The sequence below is a fragment of the Marmota flaviventris genome, chromosome 4, assembly GCF_047511675.1.
Source record: "Marmota flaviventris isolate mMarFla1 chromosome 4, mMarFla1.hap1, whole genome shotgun sequence".
NCBI classification, from domain to species: domain Eukaryota; kingdom Metazoa; phylum Chordata; class Mammalia; order Rodentia; family Sciuridae; genus Marmota; species Marmota flaviventris.
Window position 1 is genome coordinate 60,449,105 of NC_092501.1, and position 18,428 is coordinate 60,467,532.

Sequence of the window (18,428 nt, forward strand, 5' to 3'; positions counted from 1 at the left end):
CTTCGCAGCTTTCTCGCACTTCACAACCTACCCACAGCAGGTGCTCCATGAGGTGAGGTGAATGATCACTTTTACACTCACACTGTTCAGGGTTGGAGAAGCAAAGCCTATCCATGTGAATTTGAAGAATGTATTTGGCTTCCCCTGCAGAAGCTTTGCTTTATATTTTGAGTACAAATTAGGTTCTTGTAATCATTATTTAAATGAATAAGAATAGTTAACTGGCTACTAAAAAGAGCAGCACAGCACAATCTCTAAGAGCATTATTTGGAGGTTTACAGGGCAGAGCTTAAACTCCAGGTTCCCCCACTTAATGAGTCATGTTGGGTGACTTTCTCCAACAGCTCTGAGCTTTGATTTTCTCACCTGTAAAGCAGGGATAATGACATCTCCCTCAAACTATGATTGGAAGGATCAATGGGGATAATGTATATAGTAGGTGTTCAATAAATGTTAGATGAAGTTGGCTTTTTGAAGCCTTTCACCAAAGTGATTAATCATATTAAATATGTACAATTCAAAACAGATTTCACTTAGAGATGAAAACTGTCTTTATGCACCTAAGATAGCATCGAGAGCGCGTGGTAAATGCTCAGTAAAAGCGTTTTATTATTGTCATTATTGTTATATTTTAATTAACCAAAATCCTCAGGAAATGAGCCATCCTAGTTAATGAAGTATGAAGTGCATGGTCAATTGTTAGAAATGCCTTTTTGTGTTTCATTGATAGCCTGCAAGTGTGTGAGAACAGAAAAGGATATTAAAGATCACCCGGTCCAGGGGTTCTTAACCTAAGGTCTCATATACTCTATAACTCCTGAAAAATATATGCAGAATACTCTATATTTGCTTGATATGCTAATTTTGCTAACAACATTGTTCAAAGGCATTTTTGTAATAATTGCATTTGCATACATAGTTTTATGAGTAGATTCCCAGTTTTCATCAGTTTCTCAAAGGAACCAAAGATCTCAAAATGCTCAAAAATGTGGTCCAATGTTTCATATTGCATATAAAACACAGAAATTCAGAAAGATTAACTGAGTGCTAAAGCTTCTTCTTTGGTATGAGGGTCATATTCAGAACCCAGTTCTCCTGATATCCAGACAAGTGTCCTTTCTAATACATTGTACCTTTTCCTAATTTTTTGGTAACTAATACTATTGAGTATATCCCTCCAAAATCATGGCTATGCACTTTCATTTTGCAAAGTCTTTTACCTGAGCCTGTAATTACCCAAGGAACAGACTCTTAACTTTCTGTGGCTACTTCTTACCACACTAACTGATGTCCACCTCCATTGCAGCTCAATAGTTCATCTGTATACTTGAGCAGAAGCCAATAAAGAATGGGGGCTGGTGGTAGTACTTACCTTGTTAACTTCCACTCTTCATTACCCTTGCAATGGATGTCAACTCTAGGTGTTCCTACAACACTCTCAATCTTACATGCGCATAGAGTGGGATTAAAATATTGGTAACAAGGGAATGTAAATTTGTACAGACATTATGGAAAATAGTATGCAGTTTCCTAGAGAAATTATAAATAGAACTACCCTATGATCCAGCAATCCCACTACAAGGTATAAAACAAAAGGTGTTGAAATCAGTACATTGAAGAGATACTGATACTCCCAGGTTCATTCCTGCATTATTTATAAGATCCAAGATAGGGAAGCAACCTGTGTCCATCAACTGAGTAATGGATAAAGCATTGGTGGTTTATATACCACATACTTTTCAGCTTTAAAAAAAGAAAGAAATCCTGTCATTTGCAACAATAATGGATGAACCTGAAGGATACTGTGTTAAGTGAAATAAACTTGATGCAGAAAGACAAGTACCACTTTATATCCCTTACAGGTGGAATCTGAAAAAAATTGTAATTTATAGAAATAGAAAGTAGAATAATGGTTACCAAGGATGAATACAGGAAGCAGTTGAGAGAGGTAGGTCAAAGTGTACAAAATTTCAGTCAGAAGGAATAAATTCCAACAGATCTACTATACCCATGGTATAGTTTACAGACTATAGTTTATAATGGTATAGTTTATAGACTATAGTTTACAATGTATTATCATTTTGAAAATTACCAAGAGAGCAGATTTTATGTTATTATTGTGAAAAAATATGTCTGTGAAGCAATGCATGTTAGTTTCAGTTAGTTTATTCCACAATGTCCATGTATTTCCAAACAATGTGTGTGTGTGTGTGTGTGTGTGTGTATACACACACAATACTTACTTGTCTATTAAAATATTGGTAATGAAACACTACATATTCAAACTCTAGAAGAATCCAATCTGCAGTGAGATCTTTCAGATACTGACGCAAATAGGATAATCTCTGCTTAGTGGCAAGCTTACTTTCTTGCCAAAGCCCAGTCTTCACCCCAAAAAAGCTATTTTCCTATTGGGCTTCAGAGGCATGGAGATCACAGATGTTCATTCTGAGTGCAGGTTCTCACTGTCCTCAACCATAGCTCTAGAAGGTTCAGTAGATACCTAAATCCATAGCAAGCTCTGATTATCTGATACCTCTGCTATTGCTTAGAAGAAAAAATAACTGGCAAAAAGAGATTCCTAGAATCTCTCCTAATTAAATCATTAAAGTGCTGATGCTTTTAATGTATACAGATGTTCATAACAATGTTGACTAGTCATTATTTACAATAGCAACAAAACAAAACCATGAAGGTAAAGTTCTAACCTTCTAATAGAAAGGGATTATGTAAATTTTGATAAGGTCATTTTACACAATATTAGGCAACCGATAAAATGGTGTTCATAAAATGCTTATAATAATATGGGGAAGTGTATCTTTTATAGTAACTAATAATTTAAGGTATAAAATGGCATACAAAAATGCTCTCAAGTAAATAAAAATGCCTTGGAAAAAGACTGGATAGAAATAGATAACATTGATGAGATTACTGCTCCTACTTAGTGAGGCAATATCAGAGTAGATAAGCATACCAACTTTGAAGCCAGACAGACCTGAACTAGGATCCAGTTTGACTACTTACCCCTGGTATGACTTTGGGCCTATTTAACCTTTCTCTGTGAAATGATGGTTAATGCGAGCTTCCTGATAGTGACATTGTAAGGATTAAACAAGCAAATGTATGCAAAGAGCTTAGCATGAGGCATGACACATGGTACATGCTCACAGAAGACTGGCAATTATTATTGTTATTCTACTTAGACTTTCCATAATGGAAATATTTTCATAATGAGAAAAATATTTTGAAAAATATTTTTGAGCTATTTTTTACTGTGCATTTTTTTCTCCTCCTCAGAACATTTACCAAGGGGATGGGGGCCGTATTTGGTTCATGGAAGATTCTGGTTAAATGGGGTTTGCAGGTGAGCGGCCATCTCTTTCATCACTGGCCACATTCAGGGGGATGGCAGTAAAAGGACAAGTGAAGAAGCTGGTACCAGTGTCCCATTGTGGTCTGGGCACAACTGCACTACTTTCTAACCACTGAATCACCTGATCAGCTTTGCAAACTGCCCGATGGGCTCAATGATACTTACACTTCCAGTAACAGAGTTGTATAGAGACAAGACTGAGTGAAAGCCCTGTGCACAGTCTGAGGAGCCTCTTACACCCACAAGACCTTCCTCTCATAAATGATGAATGGCTGGGCTGAGGATGAGGTGAGCAGTTTCCAACCTCTGTGCCTCTTCCAGGTCGTCTCCTCAGCTCAGGAAGATGACCCTTCAACTGAGGGACAAGATTTAACTTAATTGTGTGTGTGTGTGTGTGTGTGTGTGTGTGTGTGAGTGAGAAAGAGAGAGAGAGAGAGAGAGAGAGAGAGAGAGAGAGAGAGAGAGAGAGAGATACCCTTGGTAACATATTTAATCTCTAATTTCAAAGACATAATGTTCATGCCTGGGACTGAGTGGAGAAAATGTGAACTGCTAAACCTCATATGTTTTGTGGATGTATCTCAACTAGAATCTTCTACAGAACTCTCCTATGAGACAGAAGGTCTCATCCTTACCTATAAATAACATGGAGTGAGCCAGTGATTCAGAAAGTGTCTTTGGGGGTCTCAGTGCCATCCACCAAGTGGACAAGAAACATTATATCAGCCAAGCCTTTTCTTTCTTAATACTTTTTGATACTATTCCAACATGAATTGACATCTATTATGTTTCTGACCCATAGAGCCCACACTTCAATTAGAACCTGAAAATTCCCTGATGCTAACAGATCAGCCACTGTTGCTTGATTTTCAGAGTGAATTCCGATTATATGTGTGGTAGAGGCAGGTAAGGTCAGTGTGGTGACCTCTAGATACAGGTTACCATTAGTCCTAACTTAAGAATACCCCTCAACTCCCTTAGAAAGAACACCCTTCTATGTTGTGCAGATCATAAGGTTTTTAAAGCATCAGAACAAATGAACAAACTTTAACAAAAGACGTTGATCAATTCATGAAGAATGCTCCTAGGGTTTGAAAAGCTATATAAACGCTGAGAAAAACCTGGTCCCTTTGAGGTAGACACTTCCCTTTGAGAATTAAATTCACAATGAACTACAGCTGAAAGATTGAGGTCAAGAAATACTTGACTTATCTAAGAAAGGACATAAAGTGATGGAGGTTTGAAGCCCTCTGGAATCTAGCAAAGTTTTTATATCATTTCAACAAACATATATTATCACTAACATGGGTGAATCATGATACCTTCTCAAGGAGCTAGAAATAAGTGAAGAAAAGTTCAAGTGAAGCCGATAATTTTAATACAAGGCAGAAGGTGAAAATATAAAACAAAACAAAACAGAACCCCTCAACTTGGAAAAGTACTGAGTAACAGAAAGGAGACAGAGCAAAATGTTGAAGATGATCATTCTAAACCCATTTCTCAACTAGAATCTTCCCATTAAGCAACAAAGAAACCAAGGAAGCCCCTCACTCTTTACTTCCCACTTCAATGATGGTGCATCCCTTTTTTCTTTCTTAACAGCCCAAGGGAAAGATCCAATTTAATGAAAGACAAGTTGATTTTTTTTTTCTTCCAAGAGGTTTCCCTTGGGTCCCAACCATAATGGGGTCTATGAGAGAAGGACCCAGGAGCACATGCTCTCTCAGGGGAATTTAACATCTTCTAAGAAGGAAACGAGTTTTGCTTTGTGGAGGCTGCTTGTCATCTATACTTCAAGCTAAAAATGACAGAGAAAACAACCTCTTATTTTGAGCTTCAAAGTCTAGAAAAGTTTCCACCTCCTCACCTGAAACAACTTCCTCTTCTTGAGTCCTTCAATGTCCACCTGGAGATCCACTTCCTCTAAGAGGATTCCCTTGACACTGGGGCCGTCTTTCATGCACCTTTTAACTTCAATGTGCCTTCCTCTTCAGTGGACCCTCCCTTGGAAGGGCCATTATATGATAAAGCTGGTTTTCCTTGACAAAACTTTGAGAGATGCTGCCGCAGTCTGGCTGGGCACAAATGCCGCAGTCTGGCTGGGCACACAATCACGAGCCACCACACAGCTTGTAGATTCAAACAGCAACTCTTTATTCCCGAACTCACACCAGCCGTCTACAATCACGTTCTCTGCCCAAATCCACGTTCTCTGCCCAAATCCACCTCCACTGGGCTTCTATCTCCAAAATATACTGTCTGAATCCCATGAGAACTCAAGGGGAACTCAGGCAGCAGGATACGCCCTATTCCCAGGAGGAATAATCTTAAACCTTAAACCTGGAACCTAAACTGGGAACGCCCTAAACAGGATTATCTTAAAACCGGGAACACCCTAATCTGCCTTGGTCCTTGAGCAAGGTCACCTACATTCAATGTCGCTGCAACATGTCAGCAACATGGGGTACGCTGGCAAGGAAATTGTCATACCTACTTGGCTAATGGCTCCCAGCAAGATGCTATCTCCTTTCAACTTCAGCTTTAATGGACTCAGCTCCATGCTCTTCTCATTTTGTGGGGTGAGCATACCTGAGTGTGTGGGGGGGGGACGTGGAGGCAGGGGTAGGGCAGTCAACAAAGCTATTTCACCAGCATGCTAGGTCTGTCTGTGATCCAGTGAAAACTGCCTTAACCTAAGGTCACCAATGTGTAAAATGCAGGACTGTTAAGAGTACGACAAAAAATATTCATTGTGGACCACTGTTCCTTGTCTTATCTCAGACAATTCAATATTTAAGTGTTTCAAAAACAGAGACAAGGATCCCAACAATGCCTGGAGTTCTGTCTGAAATGGTCGGTGCTCAAAAAAATGAATGCACTAGATCTTTTCTGCCCAAATCCAGTGTGTTCTTTAGTCCTCCAAGATGGCCTCTAGAGAGTCATAAAGGACACTGAGAGAAGGGATTGTTAGGGAGAGAATTCCTAGGCAACTTCCAAAGGGAGAATGAACCCCAGATGATGGAATCAAGGCCCGTGCCAGCCGGCAATGAGAAGACTTCCTGATCAGGCAGCAGAGCCGGCTCTTGTGCCAAGAGCTTGGCTACTCTGCCTCCTTTGAAAACCCATTACCAAATCATGGCAAGTGAAATTTAATTTTAAAAAGGGAAATGATTTATGTGCTACAGGAATAAAGAAGTGACAGAAGCAGGAAAGCTTGCATACATTTCATTTTTTGAAATTAGGCCTATAATTTTTTCATTAAAGAAGGATGCCAAGTTGGGAAAGCCAATGTGTTCTAAGCAGAAAATTATAGAGAGGTGTATAATGAAAGTCCTGTCAGCATTGAAGTCCCATGTCTTACAGAGTCCATGAGAACACAGGCTGTTTACTATCTGCCCCCTTCAACTTCTCACTAGTTCCTGGTCTTAAAGAGCCCATTCCCCATGTCTGTTTCTTTGATGAGAGGGGAGCACAGGAGATCTGAGCAGGGATGGGATTACTCTGGCTGGCGGGTGGTGGTGGGGGGTTGAAAAGAGATCCAGGACAGAGGGCCGGAGCAGAATGAGTGGGATAACAAAGATGAGACAGAGTTTCCATCATGCCAGCACCAAGGTCTCCTGATTCCAACCTGGTGGTTTTCACATAATAATCTTTAGAATTATTTCTTTCCCACATAAACCAATCTGTCCCTTTAATTGCTATAGAACCTACTAAGCTATGCATTATCTTGGAAAGCTGATCAGTTACCAGTTTCTAGTTAGCCTGATATCAGGCAGCCCAATTGCTCTTTCTGAGCAGGTATGAGCTACAGGCCTTCTGGGGAAGGGAAATGGGGGTTGAAATCATGGATGATAAGGTAAGCTTCCTTGATTAACACCCCAATTTGACAACTTGCTAGCTGTGTCACATTACTGAGTTGCAATGTCTTTATCCATAACACAGGAGACAGCAATGATCCTGAGCCACGGTACAAATGTATCCACTTGTTCACTTAACCAGTATTTATTACACATCTATTATGTGCCAAGTACAGTTCTGGTCCCAGGGCACATGATTGTGAACAAGACAGAAAAGTCACCGCTCACATTACCAAGAGTTTACAATGTAGAATGTGGGCAGACAGACTATAAACATATAAACAATTATGGGAGTTAATTTCAGATAATGATGAGTTAAAGGAAGATAATAACACACTGAGTGAAGGGATAGGGCTGGACTTGTGGAGGAGGGATGGTCAAAGATTTCTCTGAGGAGATGTTGGGTTGAGGCCTGAATAATGAGAAAGAGTTGGATCCATGGTATCTGGGGAAACACAGTCCATGCTGAGGGATAAACAAACAAGTATGTCTGGGCTGAATAGATGCATTATAAGTTTTAGTATCAACAAACCTATCTTCTTCAGTGGTCAATGTAGGTATGAAACAATTTTTTAGGTGTGATTTTTTGATGAACCACTATGGGCCCATATGTGGTCCATGTTGTATTGGGTGAGGTCAGAGGTACAGGAAGATGCAGTCAACAATGAGACTTCCACAGTACATACAAGGTACCATCTCAGCGCTTTTACCCTTTTCATCTTCACAACAATCTTGTGAGGTCTACTCCTTTGGTGTGTGGTCCACGGTGATCTTACATGTTGTCACTCTCCTTTCTAGATACTATCATGTAACTGCTTTAACAGAGAGGAAATTTCTGTCTTGTTCACATCTGTTGTACACAAGGACCAGAATACCACTTGGCAAAAAATAACAGGTGCCAAATAAGGTACTGATTAGATCAACAAATGAATAAATAAATGAATGAAGGTGTACAGTGTATCAGCCACTGTACTAGGCTTTAAGCCTCCCAGTCAACCTCACCTACAGTCCAAGGAACTTGAATTAGTCTAATTCCCTTGACAAGATAGAATGAAGGGGATTAGAGAGCATTATCATTTATCAAGATAATTTTAAACATTGAGCAAATATAGACGTATTCTGAACCTCATTCTGATATTCCTGACCCTACACTAGCACATTTGCCTGTGATTTTTCAATGACCTGGTTCTTTCCTATACAGTATATATATTTTTAAATTGACAAAAATGTCTGTTTCACCCTAGAGAGGAATATGTTGATCTTGCTAATATACTAGGATATAACTTTCTTGCTTTTATAAATGAAATGCTAAGTGGAATATTGGCCAACAGACACAAATCCTTTCTTCTGGGATGAATAAGAGTTTATTGTACCTGTGAGTCCAAACAGTGTTTAATAACCCATCCAGTCCACGAAGCTACAAAAGGAGTCCAGAGCTATTTTTAAATCTCCTTTCAAGTTCCCAAAATAGAAAAGAAATCTACTAATCTTACCCATTCCATATATCCTGACTGTAAATTAATTTATGGTTGCAACATAAAATTCTTTTCATTAATCTCCAAGAGAGGTGATCTCCCGCTTTCAACGCCTCTGTCCAAGGAGGTCTGCTCTCAAGCTTTCCTTGAGTCTTACTGTCTTGGAAGCTGAGTCCGTATGTTAATCATGATCTGATCCCTGGAGCACAATCTGACACACCTCTATCAGCAGATTTATTTGGATTTGACTCACTATGTTGTTTGACCACCTCAACCTTCTCTTTGTCCCTACTTTGTCAGCGGAGGCAACAAGAAGCACAGAGGGTGACTTGCATCGATGTTTCTCTAGTGATAAAACCTCTAAAAACATCTAGGACAGAGCAGTGAGATCTCTGAAGGTTAAGGTCTTCTGCATCTACAGCGGTGTACAAGAAGCACACTCCTTTCCCACTGGCTTTCAATTACAGAAAAATGTCTGCTGTGTTATCATTTGGGAGATCGGTGGGCACCACAGGCAGGCAGTGAAAGCCTGAATATGGACAGGGGCCAGGAACAAAGCCATTTGATCATCGAAATCCACTGTGACCATGAAACCTACTTTGGCAAGGAAAAAAAAAAATGTTTACTCACTTACAAATTCCCAGGATCCTTAACAAAACAACTGTATTTCCTCTCATTTCCAGCAAAACATGTGATGTTTAGAAGGAAGAGGCAGAGTCCAGCTCATCCTTTATGCTTCAAAATAATTTTATATGTCCTGAGTTTTCTTTCATAAAATTTCAGGGTTTTGTCCCCTCATCTGTTTTGCTTTCTAACCTTTGCTTTTTCTTCTTTTGTCTAAAATATCATTATTTCAACCAACAGGAAAAACAGCAAGGGAAAGTTCAATGCAGAGTCAGAAAACCTTTGAAACATACTATAAAAAGTACAAAACTTTTCTTTTCCCATTAAGATTCTAGTAAGACCCCAGGAGCCTCAGGGGATTGGGCTCCTTTATTATTCAAAGAACAAGATCATTTCTGATGAATACAAGTTGGAATAGAAACAGTAGAGAAGTTTCATTTATATAAAGATTTTTTTGTTTTAATTACATGAACACAGACTTATTCTGAGCTCAGCAAGTTGACTGTGATTACCTGATTTTACACAGGAGGCAAGGTAGGGACTTCATGTCACCTGCCCAGACACAGAAAGAATCAGATGTTTGAGCCCTGATTTAAACCTGGGCCATTTGCCCATGAGCTTAGAACTCTTTTCTCTAACCTGCTGTCCTCTGCCCTGACTCCACAGCAACATACATGTCTTAATAATGATATAGCCAACTTCTCCCTGAAGATCAGAGCTCATGGTATCTACACATGGGTCCAACACCTAACAAGGATTCATCTCTTTTCTTTCCAGGCAAGAGACCACAGCCATCTTATGACCCCCACCCAGTTCCCTGGTCCATAAGCATACACAAACACTCCCTGATGTCAAAGAACTTAGAAGCACAACTTTGACTTCTTAACGTTTCTTTGTAATTCAAAACCCAGACCAAAACAGACTATTTCTTTAAGTCAATCATACCTTAAACCATTTAGTCCCATTCACCTCTAAGAACTGACTTCATCTCACTTATGTCTATTGGGTTGCCTTACATCTCCCTGATGGGAGCCAGCATCTTCAACTTATCCATTTTCTACTATACTGCATGTGCCTCTGTTTGGATTTAGCTGTCAACACTTCACACATGTGAAATTAATCTGTGTGATATTAATGTAAACACTGTGCATTACAAAGTGGTGGACATTTTATTGTTCTAACAGCAAAAATAGACAAAATGTTTGCCTGTGTGCGTTGTCTCTATAGTATAGACCATAATACAATATAAATGACAGGATGCATTTTACAAAAGAGGAATCATCACCAAAAAGGAGGTAAAAGGAAAGTAGGGGGCTGGTGGGGAATGCATTATGTCAGGAGATTCTAATAGGACCGAGGGGGCAGAAATTATGCATAGTGTGAAGATTTTCATGAAGAAAAAAATTACCATTCATGTCACTTTCCCCTCATTGTTATTATAATCTCATTTCCTAATTGCATGTGCAATACAATGAGTTTTCATAACGTCTTAATGGGCAGTCCGTTGTTTTAGTTTTAAAAATAGTCAAGTCTCTCATGCACATTGCCTGTAGAACAGCGTAAAACTGACAAGATGGAAGAATGTGGACAGGATGTTGAGGCTGAAGCGTTTCAATCACCTACCATTAATATGATTCAATTTATGCTTATGTCATAGGTTTAGACATTGCACAGTGCTGTAAGCAAGGAAGGGACTTGAATAAAATACAGTGAAGAAAGCAGATGGTATGCTATCAAAACCCTTCAAGCCTAAAATAACCTTTCCCAAGTAAGGAGGATAGTTAATTAAAACCAGGATATATTTACTCTTTTCTGAATATCTCAATGTAAATAAAAATCAAAATGACACTACTGTAATGTTGGATTAAATGATGAAATTTCATCTATTCTATTTTTCTTTAATAGTTTCTAATCAAACTTTTCATTAAACAGCTTCATAAAATTCCATGGAGAATTTATTTACAGGGACTCATTGCAGATTTAAAAGCTTTACTTTTATTGTTCAATTAAACTTGTTATTCAGTGGACAACATTAAAGAAGCAGGGAGGAGGTACTGTCTTAGGCAGTTGGGCAAGGGTATCTCTTTCCAGAGATGAATACAGAGAATGCAGGTAAGCCATCTAGAGAACACCCAGAGAAAATGTGGGGATATCTGTATCCAAGAAAAAAAAAGCTGTTCCAGTTCCAGAGATGCTCTGGGATCTTTCAGGGCTCATATTCATGTGCCCTGGTAAAGAGGGCATCAGGCCACTCTCACAACCCACCCAAAGATCAGGGGCTCAGAACAGAACTAATCTGAGAAAGACCAACATCAGACCCAGGTCAAGGGCAGCCGGTTTCTAATATGGAGAGTCAAGGACATGAATTTTAAGCAATGTACCCTTGCTAGCAGTTTTCTAATAACCTGATTCCTCTCTTTTAAAACCATGTCAAATCCTACCTTTTCCATAAGGCCTTCCCTGACCCCCTCACCCTGACTGCCATATACAGCTGCCCCCAACCACTGCCAAATTCCTTCTGCACTTGTTTTCTGTGACACCCGAGAAATACTTAATCATCGATTTTCTCATAACATTAGTTAACCTTTTGGGCACGGTAATCCTGTCTTTTCCAGTTAGATTTTAAATCCTCAAAACAACCAAGGACCGTGTTTTATTTATTTTTTGGTCAAGCCCCTCCCACTCCCATTCCATAACCCCACTTAATAGAAGAAAGCAAAAAGTATATTAGTTAATAAAATAAACATTATCCAATCATAGGAAAGCAGACACTGTCCTTTTGAGAAGGACTTTGGAGGCATTTTATGGCAATTTATGAATTTCATGTGTCAAAGGTGTAGCTGCTAAATGCTATAAACTCTTTGCCATCAGCCCTACCATTCATCCACCTGGTGATATGGCTAATAAAATTTGATTTTTACAGCCTAGGCATACTGTTACCTAAATTACATCTGACCAATTACTGAAGTCACCAAACGTGTGGTACAGAATATATACTGTGTAGAAAATTCATCTGTGGGCCCCTTGGCACTCTCAGTAATCTGACAGAAGTGTTTCAGTCATCTGGCAGTGTTTAATATTAGGAACATTTGTTTAATGCTAGTCACTAATTAAATTTATGTTCTTCCACCAACTGTTAGTTGGTTGGAGAAACCTAACGCCATGTTTTAACAAACACGTTAGCCCATGCCGATTTCAAATACAACCAGTTGGGAGATTTAAAAGGCTGTTCTCTGGAAATTAAGATTTGTGACGGAAAGGAGGAGGTGGGGGAGACATGTTAGTTAAGGTGTTCAAATTGGGTCAAAACAAGCTTTTTTTGTTGACTTGTTCACACAAACTACTTTCAAAAGTAGAAACTATTTGAAGTACAAGCTTAACTGAAAAAAAAAAATCTAATACTCCAATTATTAAAAGAACCATCTAGAAGCTCTTTAAAGATACCTTTATTCCAAAAGAAAACTTCCCCTTTAAGAGGCTAAAGAAGAAAAACAGCATTGACATTAGCTATACCAGAAGAAAGTTCAGGAAAACATTCAAAAGTCAGATGCTTGTGTTTGTGAGAACATTTAAAACTAATTTAGGAACTCTTAACAGCCATTGTGATCGCTGTTGAATTGGAACTTCTTTCTATTACCAATTCTAGATGTAACAGCTTTGAAAGGCAATGACTAATAACTCTTAAATTAGCCAAAAAGGTTAAAACATTTTTTTCATTATATTACATTGTGAAACTCTAATTTTGAATCATCTCAAATGAGAGAAAGCACTCTTACAGTTTCAGTGGGTGCCAGGAATTTAGAGACCACTTGAGTAACAAGTAGGATACAGGGTTTTGGAGCAGGGGATATGGAAGAAAAGTTCACCAATACTGAAAAGGGGAGGTCTGTACATGCTAATCTGATGATTAGATGGATGAAAAGAGGATATTGAAAAAAATGCACATTTATCTCCTTAAATAAGATTTTTTGAATATTAAAAATATGACAATAAATCCTTCTTTAAAGAAAGAAAATAGAACTTGTACAAACACTATTACACTCTCATAGATTGAGTCATCTTATAAGCCAGAGTTGTAAAAGACATCTGAGAAAACAATTTATAAGGGGGGAAAAAAAAAGTAATGGCCTTTAGACTCCAATGAAGTTAGATCTTTCTGTTCTCTTTTTTTTCTCTTGTCCCTTCCTTCTTGAGTCATCATTCCCATCCCCTCGCCCCCACATCTGCTTTACAAAATCCCTCTAAGCAGGAGCAACAGGGCTGCTGGAGTCACAAAGAATCCATTTTGAAAGGACTCCCCAAACCATGCTGAGGTCCGTAATGGCTAAGCAGGATAACCTGAAATTGAATAATCTGTAAACCAGGATTTTTTGGGGGGAAACATAAACCAACAGCATCAAGGAATGTTCCAGATCAAAGGGATGCTATGCTCTTTCTAGATCAGGGGGTCTCAACTTCTTTTCCACCGAGGGGCCCACGAGGGATTCAGCAGGGCTTCATCATCCCATCTATGGGGGTGATTCCCAGAGAAGGTGGAGGGTGGGGGTAGAGGGTGAGGGTGGAGGTGGTCATGCCTCTGTAAGTATAGGAATTCAGTCTGCAGAGAACCTCTAATGTGATCCAATCTCTTTGACAAACAGATGAGAGAGTGAAAATGTGAGAAAACAACTGTCTGCATCCTCCAGTCTCTACACCATTCAAGACTTCCCAAACTGATGATGTGATGTCTTTTCCCCCAAATCCCTATGCCTACAGAGACTCGTGGACACTGAGCTAGGCAGAGAAGCAGACAAATGTATGTGCACATGCCCATCTTGGGTGGGCACTGTGTATGAAGAAAAAATTGGGGAACATGAAATCTACTGTATATATCCATCCATCCATCCATCTACCTATTCACTTTATAGTACTGAAGTACCTACAATTTGTGCATTTTACAGTACCTTACAAAAGGGAATGATTAACCAAATCTAAAAAGACAGTATTTGAATAGCCAAAGCCTTTTAAGAAAAAGCATGAAAGCTTCCTGTCCTGAAGTCCAATTTCAAGGTCAACCAACCAACTTCACTCTATATTGAACAACAAATATTAAATAATAATCTTTAAACAGTGGTAAACGAAGGCTGCCAAGAAGGGAATGACGCTGTGGGGAATGGGAGGAGTGGGATGGCACACAGGCCTGTTCCCCCTCACCACCCCTCACAAGAACAACTGTTGACACATGTTGAATTTCAGATAGAAAAACAAAAAAACAAAGACTCACCAAATTCATCACATATACTCTCATTTTCTATGAGAGTGGGGTGGTCAAAGGTGTCCCGGCAGTACAGGATCTGAGGGTTCCTGCTGACCACTGCGATGCCACCCAGGGCTAGCGCGAACTGGTCGGTTAGAATGGAAGATGGCTTATCCTGAATGCGCTTCAGCATGGAGCGGTAGCGGCAGTACTGAGGGTAGCTGAGAACGATCACATTGGTTTCTTCCTCGTCCTCCCCTAGACAAATGAGACAACACTTGCATTACCTCCCTTTTTTTTCCCCCAACAACGAAAATAAAACAAAAAACTTTCGTGGCTGTGGCATAACTTCAATAATCACGTCTGGTTTTCTGTAAAGATGTCATCTTCAGCAAGGCTCTCAAACCAGTTCTCCTCATCTAGGGTGACAGTGCCAGAATCTTCTGGCTCCTCCTCATAATTCATCCCTCCACCCGCCACCCCCACCTCAGGCTCCCTATGGAGTGTAACCTCTTGCAAGGAAAAGAGGAGTAGGGTGGCTCTGAGGACATATTAAACAATGTTGGTGTCACCAGTGAGCAGGAGAACCAAAAAACTCTTTTGAGAGTATTTGACATTTTAATCATCAAAGTCATCATGGAAATAAAAAAGCAGAAATATGTTGAGCTTCTTTACACACTGACTCCCACAGTTTAATATTTAATATATTAATATTTTATATATATATATATATATATATATATATATATATATATATATATATACTGGAGATTATATATATATATATATATTATTTTTTTTTCAGTGTTTGTGGCCTCCAAAAAGGTCATCTGGCATGGGAGAAATGTTCATGGGTCCAAATAGCATTGTTACCTGCTCTGGGGGTCATTATTGCTATACAGCCAATATTTCCTGTTCTCTCTATGGGCCTGAGGAAAGGCTGTGCTTTCTACCCTCTAGGGAGTCCAGTGGCCCTGTGACTTGTTTTGGCCAATGATATATGACAGAAGTGGTGGCTATGCTAAGAGCTAGTGTGCCACCGACCACAGTCTCCCTGTGTCTTTGTTCTGGCCATCTGTAATGCTTCAGATAGCAGCTACTCTGCCAGTCTGGGTCTTGGAGTAAAAATAACATGGAGCAGAGCCCCTGGTTGATTCAAAATAGATGCATAACATAAGCAGAAAATAAACCCTTGTTCTTTTAAGCTACTATGATTTGGAGTCATTTGTTATTGCAGCATGATCTATCCCAACTTGACTGATATATCCTTCTTCTCCACCCTGCCTACACATACCCCCTATCTTGTAATGTTCCTCAAATCCATCTGGTAACTTGGCATATTTCAGAGAATCATGCTGAGAGGTCTCCCCAAGCATTCTTATGAGAGAGTTCCATCAGAACCAACTCAAGTCAGGAGAACATTTCAGCACATTTAATGAATCTTCCTCTTACAGGGATCCTAATGCTTGCTTATTTACATGCCTGTGCTCATTTACAGAAACCAGATTTGGCATGGATGAATCCTTCCTTCATTTTATGCTTGAGATGTGGCAAACATCCCCCCCTTTGGTGACCTGTCACCTGAACAACCTCAAGTGGAATTTAGGTTCCATGACCCATTTTGCCATCACTCTCCACAACCGCACCATCGGGGCAGTTGTAAGCAATTCCAAGACTTGTCATTTGCTTATCCAGAGGGAAAACACTCAATATTTTGAGCCCTTGCCATGCTGCAGGGAATTTCACAAGACAGTTGTTAAGGATTCTGACATTATCATGGCCATCTGGTAACCAGTAGGAGACGAGTGAGTAAGGACAGCACATAATGATGGAACGCAACCAGTACCAACGGAAGGTGTGCATATGACCTTTCAGATAGGAGGCCAATACCCAGATGTATTTCTAATTATGTTCACTTAGTTCCTCAGGCTGGAGGCTTCTCCATGAATGGAGATGTTCAGCTGCTTGCAAGATGACATCTTTTAATGGCTTACATTCCTTAGACTCCTGCCTGGATTCTCTGGGCAGCCACTTTATCAGCTGGCACACTTAATTAAGAGGAAATATGTTTACATTGAAGGCAAGACCATAAAGGAAAACTAGTTTTGAAATGCTGATATATGTCCCTTGATATGTTAATCTGAGATTCTTTTAGCAGACCTAGATACGAAGTTCAAACTTTAGGATCAAATCTGTGCCCAACAATTTTTCATGGAACCATTCACCAAACACGACCAGAAGTCCAGTATCTAAGTGCTATTCCAGAAGTAGCCCTCAAATGTGTCATGATATCAGTATACCCTCTGTATATGACTATACTCTATTGGTCCAGCACATTGTGAATATGAGAGGAAGACAACCAGGAACTGCCCACAATTTACTCCTCTTAGCATCCTCAGTATCTAATACAATTTTTTGTATGTAGCAAATATTGTGCAAATACCTAATGATCCAAAATTCTGTTTTGGTCATGCCATTGCCTTTCTGTGAAGGAGAAAGTTGCCCCAGTTTCTTTAGGTGCTCTTGAAATAAAATGGAGAAAGTTGCACTTTTCAAGTTGAATGACAGAGAAAGAACAGTTGCTTCAGAATTAGTTTCATGGAAGATGGCATTACCTGGACACTATGATCCTCATGACTTCCTACCTATCATTTTGTTCTGCTTTTCTCTAGCCATTTCTTTATGATGAAGCCATCTCTAATCTCTCCCTTATTCTCTGTTCTATACAGAATCACCTCCCTGGCAATATTCTGCACCTAGGCATGGCTGCTGCTTCTTTTGTTCTTTCTACCTCATCCCAGCCAAAACATGTCTTCTCCTTTCCTTCACGCAGTTGCTAACTCACTAGCCAAGTCATGAATCCTTCCTTTCAGTTGGATGAGAAATAGCAACTTCCCTTCACTCCCAACTCATGGAAATGAATCTCACAACCATCTATTCATTCTGAAGTCAATGTTTCTAAGAGAGGTCCTGGGACTGCTTACCTCAGAAGTACACAGGATGCCTGCAAAAGAGCAGACTCTGTGTGCCATCAAGGATGACTGATTCAGAATCTCCAAGGTTGGGGCCTAGGACCTTACATTTTTAACAGACATCTCATATAACTCTTGCACACTCAACTTTGAAATCCGTAATTCTGAATCTGAGTGTAGTTTTTTTTTTTTTTTTTGCATAGAATTATAGTAACTTATTTAGCTTGGGTTTACACACACACACACACACACACACTTCAGATAAATTTGTCATGTATATGTATATGCATATGTATATCTATCTATACACATGCATACATACATAGTTGCTATACACACACACACATATATATATATATATACATTATATGCACACACACATATTTTGATTTCTCTTCTAAGTCTTCTAATACTTAGAACAAAATATAGGAAAAAAGTTCCCTTCTCCATGCCACAGTTTTTCAGGATTATTGCAGATATCACAAAAGATAGCAAATGAAAAAAAAAAGTCTTCTTAACTAAATATATGAGGTCCTGAGGGACTATTTTCCTGTTTAGAAAGCAGAGCAAATATTAATGCTATTTCCGGGACTGATAATAAAACACTAAAATTTGCAAAGGTCCTTCACATAACGTATTTCTTTTGTTTCTCACAGCAGCCCTATGCACAGCATTATTACCTGTTAATATTACCCAATTTAGAGGTGAGAGAAGAGGTTAAGACATCTATGTGACTAGTCCAGAATCTAAAAGAGCTAGAAAATGAAGGAGGTGAGGGTATAACCCAGTCTTCTCACTCCAAGGGTGATGAACTTTTTATTATGACAAAATGCCTCAGATAATAATAGAAGTAGGAATAATAATAGCGATTGAACTAATTTACAATATTAG

The 18,428-nt window shown here is 39.3% G+C and overlaps 1 protein-coding gene across 1 annotated transcript in view; it reads right to left on the reverse strand.

The window, feature by feature from the left end:
* Arid5b (AT-rich interaction domain 5B) overlaps positions 1-18,428 on the reverse strand; it is a 179,975-nt gene that overhangs the window by 75,420 nt on the left and 86,127 nt on the right. The window contains exon 4 of the mRNA XM_027931154.2: positions 14,593-14,823. Within this exon, the coding sequence (XP_027786955.1) occupies positions 14,593-14,823 (231 nt within the window). The remainder of the gene's footprint in view (positions 1-14,592; positions 14,824-18,428) is intronic.